At 40.3% G+C, this 12,042-nt stretch overlaps 1 protein-coding gene across 2 annotated transcripts in view; it reads right to left on the bottom strand.

Moving 5' to 3' along the window:
• The window catches only part of samd4a (sterile alpha motif domain containing 4A), a 74,262-nt gene extending 65,483 nt beyond the window's left edge, over positions 1–8,779 (bottom strand). For both annotated transcript variants that reach the window (XM_085350188.1, XM_085350195.1), the window contains exons 1-2: positions 8,622–8,779; positions 6,980–7,592 (exon numbers count right to left, since the gene is read on the bottom strand). In XM_085350188.1, coding sequence (XP_085206314.1) covers positions 6,980–7,175 — 196 coding nt within the window. In that variant the 5' untranslated portion in view covers positions 7,176–7,592; positions 8,622–8,779. The remainder of the gene's footprint in view (positions 1–6,979; positions 7,593–8,621) is intronic.
• Between the last annotated feature and the right edge of the window lie 3,263 nt (positions 8,780–12,042).

Below are 12,042 nucleotides of genomic sequence, written 5' to 3'. Positions count from 1 at the left end.
CTTCACTGACGTTAAATCCCCTCATCCATTGTATAATTCTTACATTCTGCTGATCTAAGGCTCAAAGGTGTTAAGAAAAGTGCTTTTCCATTTGCTTCGCCTAATCGTTTCAAATTACCAAAAAGCCGCCAGAAACTCACGTCTCTTTCCATTTTGCACTTCTGCCATTCACAAACTAAACAGCAACTGAAAACTATCAAATGTAGGCATTTTTTCCATTTCGCTGGGAAGGTTCCTGTAATACTTTTACATCTTTTCTTTAATGGAAATTTAAATTCATATCCATACTACAACTCTGAGCATTTACATCCCTCCAAATCTAACACAGGTAAACTTTAGGCTGTGACACAATGGCATGACCATCTAACCAATGTTCTACTCAGTCAGAGAGAGTAGGGCTGGGACATGATCACCCATGTGACTTCTTAGAGTACTGTATATGCCGCTGTGGTTGGTTGGCTGTAGCAGGAACAGGTTTGAAAATCTCTGAGCTTTCACATACCTGATTTCAAGCTTGACTGGACTGATCAGCTCTCTATACCCATCTTAGATAATGCTACATTAAAATTCAGAAAATAACAGAACACAGAAATTATTAAACACCTTTCATTCTTCTCGCAGCTGGTTACAAAAACAGCACAAACTGTACATTTGGATCTCCAAATAGTGCTCACGGTGAAATCATTTATTTTGATAGGACTTGACTGTGACTTGACTGTGTTTGGCTGAGATTTTTTGATTGACATTGCCTTCCACACATATGAATGAATTTTCGTCTCTCCTTCAAAGATAATATATGAAAACTGTTTAAAAAAAAAAAAAAAAAAAAAAAAAAAAAACGGTGTCCATTGCTAACTCCCTTTACATTAATTTTAACATGTGCAACAGTTTTTCTCCAGTTCCTTAAAAACAGTTCAGCTTAATAATCACAGATCACAAAGAGTGAGAACCTCACAGGTGTTTTTAAAAAACAAACAAACAAACCCCTACAGGGTATTTTATCTTGCAAACTGTAAATAAAGTGGTTAACTTTCCATTACACTTAACAGCTACTTTACATGTGCCATCACTGTGGTTACTATAGTCTGTGCTGTACTGTTCTGCTCAACCTTCAAATCGCATTCATTTTGAGCAGTAAGAAAACAACCAGTGCAAAAGCATTTAAAAAAAAAACCAAAACAAAGACGGACTCCAAAACAAAGGAACTGCATATAAATACAGTGTCACCAAGTGCTGGCTGCTGCAACTCATCTCAAGTACAGAGTTCTACTTCTGTCCACCTCTCCAACACAGCTGCTGCTTGTATGTTCTCAATCCCTGGCAGCCTCCTTCCAGCTCAAACAGCCGTGCAGGCCAGGTCAGCAATACACCACACCACACAAAAATGAAGCTAGTCATTCAGAACACCAGGCCCACTGTCCTGCCCTAACCCCACCTCTTACACGACCCCTACACATGTGTGCATATGTCATCCTTCAGATAGCGCTCTGCACACTATTCAAGTCCTCTCAACTTAATCCAATATTGTCCCTCTTGAGGTTGCCTCAAAAGAAGTTTTGTTCTCTTTAGGAGGGGAGGAAAAACAGGAAGTTACATTCTTTCCTAATCACAACAAAAATGCAGCTGGCTGCTTATTAGCAGACAGCTAATAAAAACAGTAAAACCAGTATTCCAAATTCCCCTATGATTTCTGCACCAAAAGCCATCAAAGTTGCAAGGTGAAGTGATAAGAATGATTTGAATTGGCACTTCACTTGTTGTCTTTAAGCTTGACTTGAAAACTCAGTGGATGCAGGACTCCTTTTACACATCTGTGCTGGACTGTTAAAGTAAAAAGAGGCTGAGAAACACAAAAACCCTATAAAGTAACCAAAACCAGAGCGTGATAAAATCATGTTAATCCAATAACAAAGAGGAATAAATCATAAATCACATGTGATGCAATTCTGCAGGTCTCAGCGATCCCACTGACTGGGGCCACATCTCAAGTCACTTCCAGGGTCCCGAAAAAAGCCTGCCTCTGAGCCGCTTGGAGAAGTAGGTCACTGAGGATTCCATTCAGTTGTACAGCGCTTTCCAAATAGTTGCGCTTTTCCACTCAGCCCAAGACCTCCAGCTGTATGTTAACCCTTTAAGTGCCTGCAGGTCTCATTTCTGTATCAGCATAAAATCCCACTGTCCTGATTCACAAGCAGTCGGTAATTAGTGTTTTGACTCAGAAGTTTTGACTCAGTTTAGGATTAGTGAATTTGCTTTTTATCCTGCCCACACTGTATGTATATAATAGCTTGTTTTAATTTCAAAAGTGTACTCTGTGTTTTAGTCAAATCCATGAAGGGGGAAAAAAAAAGATCTCACAGAACTATGTGCTAAAACTCTTTTGGGGAAGCAGCTTTTAAGTCACTGAAAACAACTTTAAAACTGAGAAACTCAAAAACCAATAAACTGCCCATACAAACTCAGAAAAAAACAAAACAAACAAACAAAAAGAAAACAGCTAACTGATCTATCAGCCTTACCCTAGTACATAAGCACTCAAACAAGCTACCACAACATACCAGAGGGATCATGTAACCAGACAATCTTCCCAGTCTCCCTCTTTTCAGCTGCATGTGCTCTGACGCTAGGTCCACAGAGCTGAAATGGGCCACGGATTTCATGTTACCAAGCTGAATCAGCAGATTAGAAATGGCCACAAGATGATCGAGGTGTGACAAAACTGAGGGGCACGACGTCAAATTCCAGGATTTACAGAAGTTAGAAACTCATTTAATAACTTTAAAATTATTCCAGTGAACTAGAGGTGCAAACTGAACACGCAGAGCTGACGTATATCAAATTGATAACTTCTAACTATTCAGAATACTCTGATTCAGACCAAGGACTTTGTCAAGAAAGAAACTCCAAATTATCCAATTTTCCCAAGTCATTCCACAATAGTATGATATGTTTTCTTAATAAAAACATCATTACCTTTAATGTTGACCGGAAAAGGGGTGAAAAATGATCTGTTTTGATAGAAATCTAAATAAAATGCAGCTGTTCTGACATGTTCTATACTAATAACTACAAACTTACTCCAACTGATCAGTTTAAAAGCATTACGAAAATTCTAGGAGACTTTACTTGAGTTACTATTCAAATGTGTGTGCTTCTGTAAATGTAGCAAAACCACAGAGTTACTTCACTTTGTAAATTCCTGACCTGATGACACTGAGATAAACAGACTCAGTTTTGAATCACCAAACCTGAACAGTGCAATTGTCCCTGATCTGTCTAAGACATAGGTGTCAAACTCTGGCCTGCAGCCTAATTACATTTGGCCCGCGAAGCCATACCAAATTACTATTAGAGCTGGCCTACTGGTATTATACAGCTAATATATATATTGTTTAGTATTAAGCTTTGCTTGTTCCATATTCAGTTTTTCAGCAAAACGTGTTTGAGTCCATAAGAAAAGATTCATTCTTATATCTGGAGGAATAAATATATTTCAATAAATATTAACGTTAGCCCGCGACTTTGTTCCAGTTTTGAATTTTGGCCCACTGTGTATTTGAGTTTGACACCCCTGGTCTAAGATGTCAGTAAAATATAGCAGGTGTGTGCCTCACTCTAAAGGAGACTTTGGTAACAATCAAACGAGTATTCTAAACATTTCTTTTAAAAAATTATTATTATTATTAGTATTAGTAGTAGTAGTAGTAGTAGTACAAATATTTGGGTACAGAGGCAGGTACCAACTCTCTTGAACTACTATAGATTATAATTAGGCAGAAGCTGAGCGAGAGGTTTGTGCGACTGGTAGACAATTACTCCACAGAAGATGCCATCTCTTCTGTGGTTCACACCACCCTGGAGCAGAAGAATTCCTACGTCCGTTTGCTCTTCGTGGACTTCTCATCTGCTTTCAACACAATGATCCCACAGACACTTGTTGATAAATTACTGACTGTGGACTGAGCTCCTCTCTTTGTAACTGGTGTTCTGTGCTCCGGCATCAACGTGTGGCACGGAAATTGCACTGTGGCAGAGAGGAAAGCTCTACAGAGGGTGGTGAAGCCGCCCAACTGTCACAGACATATATAGCTCCAGATGCAGGAAGAGGGCAACCTGTATCATGAAGGACCCCACTCACCCAGCACACACACTCTTTGTCCCGATCCCCTCAGGCAGGAGGCTGAGGAGCATTAAATGCAAAACCACCAGACTGAGAAACAGCTTCATTCCAGAAGCTGTGAGACTTCTCAATGCATAAATGGTCAAGAACTGCTATTGTAGCACCTTAATCACTACTGACACTGTCACTTTATCAATGCTGGTCATCATGCACTTTGCTGCTAAAGTATTTATTTATACCTACACTCTATATCCATACTGGTACTCAGGTTGTTGCACTCTAGTTATCATATTATTTATCATATTGTTTTATTACTTGTTATTCTGTTTGTTAGGAAAAAAAACAACAACCCAAAAAACCCCAAATATTTATGTATTACTTTTTAAGAAAAAAAAAAAAACTCTGTTTCTTCATTATTTTGTTTCTTTTCGCTCCAGGACCGCGTGTACATAATTTCGTTCCACCTCATGTTAACATGTGATGCGAATGACAATAAAGCTCCTTGAATCCTTACTGCCCTGCCTAGTTACACAAATTAGGGCTGTGCGACAGGACCAAAATCTCATATCCCGATATAAGACAATTTATCATCCCGACAACGATATATATCACAAAAATTTTACATTTTCTGTAAATTCTGTGAATCTTGGGCAACTCGACTTGGGTTTAGTGTTTTGAGCTGGGCGTCATGAACCTGGAGTAGAATGTTTTGACCGATGCATGAAACTGCATTTTTAGACATAGGTTGTAACGGCCGCCATTTTCTTTGTGAGTATTTATTATACAACATGTTTCCCTCTCTCACACCGAGTATCTGTCGATACTGTTCACTAATCTGATATCAGTGCATACTGTGAGGAAGAAATTGGAGATGTTAACGCTGTTAACTAATGACACTTTGCTGCTAGCTTCCTCAATGTTACACTGGTTCTCCTGCAACCTGCTCCTATCACTGTCAAGTGCTGAAGTAAAGAAAAAACTGATCTGAAAAGACTGGTTCATAGATCCACACTCCGTCACCAATATGCGTTTTAGTTTTTTCAATCAGCGGTTCGGGGATTTGAACCTGCAACTGTTTATACACAGACTTATTAAAAATTTGGGATGTGACAATTCTCCAGATCAATGTTTTTTACTTCTACATCCATTTACCTCTGTTTTTGTATGGCTTTTATGTTTTGTTTTGTTGAGAAAAACAAAGAAATGAGAAATAAAATAAGTATCATCACTTGTTCTTAGCTGGGTCAGCTTCCATTAGATCTAGATGTTTTAACCAGGAATTAACAGCTCCACATGACCAACTAGGATAAGTCAGAGTCTCACAATACATAAAGACAGAGTCACAACACAATGCTGTGCACTTTTGTCACACCTCTAACAAATACCCGTATTTGGGGTAGCTCCTGTAGGGGTCTCCTGTCCATCGCTCACAGACATGGATGAAGATTACTTGAAAACTACACTGGCTGGTAAATATAACAGATCATAATGCTAAACTGGACTAATTTTAAGAAAATTAATCAAATGAAAAATTCTCCAGCCTCCTTTGTTAGGAATTCAACTGTCCTGTGAGAATAAATAAATAAAATCAACGTCTTGCTAGCTGTAAAATTAGGAGCCACACTGAACATAACTGACTTAAATATCACCACAAAGACCATAAGTCTATCTCGCATGATGGAGCACATTCTGAAAAGTAAAAAAATAAAAATAAAAATAAGAGGAGGAACAGCTGATGAATTAGAAGACATCAGCCCTCCTCCATCGCCTCTGTCCTCATTTTGCTCTGATCTCTGACACTATAAACAAGCCTGACTTTGGGAGGGGTCGACCAAGAGAATTTCATAAACTGCACTTTGATGTCTCCAGTTTTACTCAATAATAACAAAGACCAGCTTGTATTAACCGGAACCCCTGACTGTGGTACACCCTGATAGAAACTCTGTAATATCTGTGAGTATCACTTCAGGCAGGTTTGCTGTGATGGCCCAGTGTTACCGCATACAGCTGTTGCCATAGGTGCACGGAGACGCTTTCACTCTGCTGCTGCAGCAGCAGCAGCAGCACCGCTTCATTCTATTTTTCATGAGCTCAGTCGGTTGCCAGGGTTTTAGTTTCCATGGCCACACTGCAGTCTGATGGAACAAAAACCAAACCAGAATGCACGCCCGCTCCCCAACACCTCAGTTGTCTTGGCCCAGTACCCGCCCAGGGACCATCATGGCAATAAAGGCTGGCACACTAACCGACTGCCATCACCAACCACCCGTGGTGCCAGCTGAGGTAACGTGTGCGAGTTCTCAACCTCCTCTCACTCTCATCTACTGACCAGCCACAGGGTGCAGCACAACACCATCAATGATTCAGCAATTTACCACTCCTGATGTATCTACAGGAACACCTCACACAGGAAGTTTATTCTAATGCCCTTGGGATGCCTGCACCATGATTGTCTAGTGTCTGTTACAAGATTGAGAACTACAATGGAACAATGGAAAAAACACATTTCGTTTTAAATAAGTGAAAAACCTGACCAGAAACAGCTAAACTGTCACAGTGACTGTGATAACTGCTGCATCAATGGATTCCAGCTCTGTAAGTGGAGAAGATGCATCACTCTTTCCTCTTCTGTAATAACTGCTGGCAACTCCCAGATTTCAGAAATATGCCTGAATAAATCGAAAAGCACAAAAATCTACTTTGGGTTAGGTTTTTTTTTTCCAATTTCGCAGTTCACTCCTTTATGATAAGAAGAGTGAAGTTGCTGAAGGAGAAGAGTGCAGTGTGAAGAACAAAAAAGTAATCGTAGTGTTTGTGAGTGCCTGTAAATGCATCTAACCAAGCATGTGGTAGTCCTACCTGGATTATTGGCCTCCCCCTCCAGGACCTGCAGCTCGGTGCACTCGGCAAGCGAGTGCTCCAGGCAGAGCTGCAAGAAGCGGGCCTGGGTTGGGCTCACCCTCTTCAGCAGGGACAGCAGGGCCACCGTCTGCTCGCACTCATTCCACCCCTTGAACCAGCTGGCCAACACACCCACTTGATCACGAAACATCATGGTCTGCAAGACGGGAGGGGGGGGTTGAAGGCTGGCGGATTGAAGCGTATCTGCTCTTAAGACTGAACGGTAGCTTTACAGCGGTTATTGGCGTCTCTGTTCAGCTGTGGCGCTGTGTTACCATTCTAAGCTTTTTTATTATTATTATTATTATTATTAGTCAGGTCAGCAGTCTCTGCCAGTATTCCTGGTGGAGCCTTCTCCTGTATGATAATCTCTGGGTTGTAAGGGTGAGAGAAGATGGGAGGGGGGTGTTAGTTGCTCTTCTTGCTGGGCATTAGGTGAAACGAACTCCTGCTGCTGCTTAGTCACTCTCAGAGCGATTGATATTTGATGAGTCAGCTTTCTTCCAGCACAGGCTGTGTCACATCAGCTTCAGCCTCACAGGCATTTTTCTTCAGGGAATCCCTCTCAGCCCTGCAAGAGGGTGTCAGATGTTAAGTGAGGGAGGGGAATAAAGGGAACATTTAACCCACGCTGCTCTCAGCTTCTACTTAAGTAGGTCTCTCCCTTCTTATCAGACCTCTATGGTGACTTTTACAGAACACTGAGCATCGTTAGAAACGCGACGGTGTCCCTGTTGCTTCAGACTTGCTGCTGCAGTGGGGTAGTTTGAAAGAGAGGGAGGAAAAAAAGAGAAAAAAAAAACCCTCATACTTTATAGGTCTCCTCCTCGCCGTCGCTATGCGAACAGGCTTGTGGCATTCACCACCGGGACAAAAATAAATAATTTGCGTTTTTTTTGGTATCCACCCATTCCTTAAAAATACAGCTGTCGGTACTAGTGGCGCTACATCCCGGAATTTTCCGAAAAGGACGCCGGGTTACCGACGGCGGCCACTGGCACGCCTGTGTGCTGCACAGACGATAGCACCGACTTCCCTCCGTTATTCTAATGACAGGTTACTTCGTATCGGAGACCGAGATCCGGCAGTGAAGGCTAGCTTTCAGCTGTAAAAACCCTGCAGAGCAGGCTACGAGCCGACTCCAGGTTCCCGAGCTTTTACCGCTGTCTAAAACTGTCACTTTGCCTCATCAGCACACAGGGAATGACTGTCGGCGTGTGTTAGAGTGTACGAGGAGTTTGTAAAATGTTGTGAAACGGAAAACTAGGGAACAGATCCGTACATTTATCCACGTTCCTATCTAGAACGTTTCCATAGAATAACCGCGTAGCAGCTGTAAATTTAACCCAAGTTACCGTTAGCAAATTTCCCAACAGTGTTAGCCCCGCGAATAAAATTTAATGGCTGGGAATTCCACATTCCCCGCGACATTACTTGAAAAGTCCTTAGTCAACCGCTAAAACTGTGTAATTTTCATTTAAAGACTGGGGTAGAGTTGATAAAACAACGGAGGGAAACAGCTTAGCTAAAAACTTCAATTTGAGTGTTAATCATTGTGGGGAAAGCGGTTATTACACACACCAAACTTTAAGGTTCCTACCTGCTGGCGCTGTTCGCATCGTTGGGTTTGTCTCAGAACGGGCAGCAGGCTCGGCTTTTTCGGGGAGCGGTGCCCCTTTACTCCCGGTCTGTGGGATTTGCCATCTTGACTAACTTTTCCTCTGTCTCTCCCCCAGCAGACGGGCTCCACTGCCCTAAAACTCCATGGTTAAGTGAGCAGTAAAGTTGTGACACCGACTTCCCTCAACACTTTTCAAAATAAAGCTAAGCAGTAGCGGTGAGCATTTTTTAGAAAACGTCACTGAACTACTACAGTAGTTTCAACTTAAGATCGTGTTTGTTTTTTTTAGTGCATACTATGATTAACTATGAATATAGGTTTCACGAGGAAAGTCAGAATTCAAAGAGAAAAAGTAAGAATTTTTGGATTCTGTTTTTTCTCAAGATTTTCTTTTATTATCTCTTAGCTTATATCTTTTATTATTGCTTATTTTAGAAATCTGACGTTTATCCCCTCAAAAACTGATTTGTTTGCCAAAATCCTGACTTTAATTTTCATAATTATCAGATGTTTTTTCCATGCCAGTCAACCTGTTTTGTATGAATGTACTGGGATTAAAAGTTAAAAACTAGTGCTTCTGAAATGTAATTAAGGACAAGTATGAAGACGCAATACTCAGCTAAAGTACTCTGTGAAAGATGCTCCTGAATAGTATTTGATCCGTTTTTGTACTTAGTTACTTAGCACATTCGTGGACGCTTGTGATAGGCATTCTGCTTTTATTTTGAAGATCAGTGCAGTCGATATCCGGCCTTGTTTCGGCCGCCTTGACTTAAGGGGGGCTCGCTCTGCCCGTTTCCACATGCTAATCATTAACAGCAGAGCATTACGTCAGGGGTTTGGCAGCGCGAGGAAGCACCAAAATAGAGAGAGAGATATAGTCTAGTGGGCGACCAGCGACGAAACTACAAGAAAATGTAAGAAAAGGAAATGTTTCCAAAGCCACAGTTAATGAGGTCCACATCCACACAGGAACGATGCTGAATGTTTTAGTTCGTAGGTCAGGGAGACGTGGAAACTATTTTTAGGTGACAGACTCGACTCTATTAAGTGTCGGAATGTAACACGGTTCATTTACTCAACTATCTATGACTGGCTATTTAATTTCATACTGCACTGTACGTGTATTCAACTGTACTTCAAAGGGAAATTCGCTTCAGTATTGGAGAGCTGCTTGTTTAGTTTTTATTATAATTCAAAAGAAGAAAAACGACCAATTTATAAAGTACAGCACACAAGGTGAAAATCTTTTTTGAACACAGTGAAAATACTTAATTACAAATAAAACTGAAAAGTAATTATGTATCATTTTGTCTGATGTTTTAAAAGTAAATGTGGGTGTGAATTTCTGTAGAAATTCAACCCTGTGATTGATAACACATTATAAATTGACATTACACAAATATTTATTTATTTCTAAAGAGGCCCACAGCCTCACTTGACTGGAAACACTGTTCTGTCTGTTTCTTGTGTGAACATAAACTTGACTTCAGAAAATTAAAGTTAAACGTACAAGACTTAGACCACAATATCCAACATTAGGAGTACACAAGCTTGTGAGCCCCTGAGGCTTGGTTTGTGTCTCCTGCTGGTCCTTAACTAAGCATCTGTCACATGTAAGGTGTTAACCACTACACTGTGGAGCCAACGTAAGTACAATAAACTATTCCTGGAAGTAAATTCAACTTACTGCTTACTGTAAACAAAAGTAGATAGTAGATACCTGTGCATCAGCTCTGTCTCCTCCAGAGGCATTAAAAACATTGTTTACATTTTAAGGAAAGAACAGATGTTATCCAAATATATATATATATATATATATATATATATATATATATATATATATATATATATATATATATATATATATATATATATATATATATATATTGAATTCCACTTTGCCTCAATACATTTTAAATGAGCTTTGACCCAGAGAAGACTGGATCATGTTCACATATGGTGTTTTCTTTGCCTGACAGAGTTTTAACCTGCCTTTGAACTGGAAGTGTTCCTGAGTGCATGCAATGATTTGTGACAGAAACCAGAAACCCCTCATGATGCGTGAAGTATGCTTCTGTGGGAAAGCTACATCATAACTTATGATGTAATCGGAAACTCATTTTAACACTACGCTGTAACCTCCTACATAACCCAATGTGCACCTCCCATAAACTGTACCTACACGTTGGGTCAATTCATCCCACAATGACTTGAATGGTGTGCAAGGTTAGGTAGTGTAGGGATAAAGGGAGTTTCCAGTTACAATGTCAGTTGTTTCAATTCAATTTAATTTTATTTATACAGCAAGCTGCTTTATGTTGTAAGATAAAGATGCTACAATAATACAGAAAACCCCCCAACAATCAGATGATCCCTGAGCACTTGGCGACAGTGAGAAGAAAAAACTCCTTTTTAACAGGAAGAAACTTCCGCAGAAGCATGCTCAGGGAGGGGCACCCATCTGTTAGACCAGTTGTGGGGGCATGGGGGGGCGGGGGGAGACAGGACAAAAGACACTGTGGAAGAGAGCCAGAGATTAATAATTAAATATAGGGCAATGTATAAACACATGGTGAGTGAAAAGGTGTGACATTTGTAGATTTCCCACAGAAGTCTAAATCAAGCTTTAGTCAGGTTATGTGGAAGACTATGCTAAAAAGAGTTTTCGGTTATGACATAAGTTAAATTTAAACACAAGTTCTCTCTCTCAGGGGCAATACCAGTTTCCTCACACAGTCTAAAGGGAAGAGATTAAATGGATGTTATATTTCAAAGCTATTTTACTACTGTACTGGCTGCTGTATCACAGGAGTGATGTCATTTGTCTTTTCTACGGTAAACTTTGAGCGATCACGCTAGGTGGAAAGGCCAATAAATTATCGCCCTTTAGCGCCACCGCGTGGTTGACCTGTAGTATTACAGCTGACATTTTTTAAACTATAAAATCATAATTATCGTTTTGTCTGTACAATGTGGGCCGTACTGAGTGTAGTTATTAATACATATGCACTGTTGTTTCTTCACATTTTTATTAAAACACATATCACATTATCTCTCTATTTAAAAAAAAACTATACATTTATCCAGCTTATTACGTTGTTTTTTTATTCCTGTGTATTATAACGTCATGTATGTCACATTGAATTCAGCTTTTTTAATATCATTTTTTTTTCTCCTGAGGCTATCTAAAAAAAAAACAGCGAATCGCCTCCATGTGAGCCTCGCTGTGAGTTCCAGTCGGATGGTTTTGTGAGCGAACAGGAAGCAAAAATTCCCCTGCGTTTAAATACCTACAAATACCAAAGTGTTTAAAAAGAGGAGACACTGGCAGCACTGGAGTGATGTCGGTGTGATGATACGTGATTAAAGCTGCTGCTGCTGCTGCTGATGGTCGGAT

Source organism: Diplotaxodon limnothrissa, linkage group LG1 (genome assembly GCF_057381915.1).
Source record: "Diplotaxodon limnothrissa isolate DT_005_m linkage group LG1, D_limnothrissa_male_GT1.1, whole genome shotgun sequence".
NCBI lineage: Eukaryota > Metazoa > Chordata > Actinopteri > Cichliformes > Cichlidae > Diplotaxodon > Diplotaxodon limnothrissa.
This window is presented reverse-complemented; position numbering and strand designations above follow the sequence as displayed.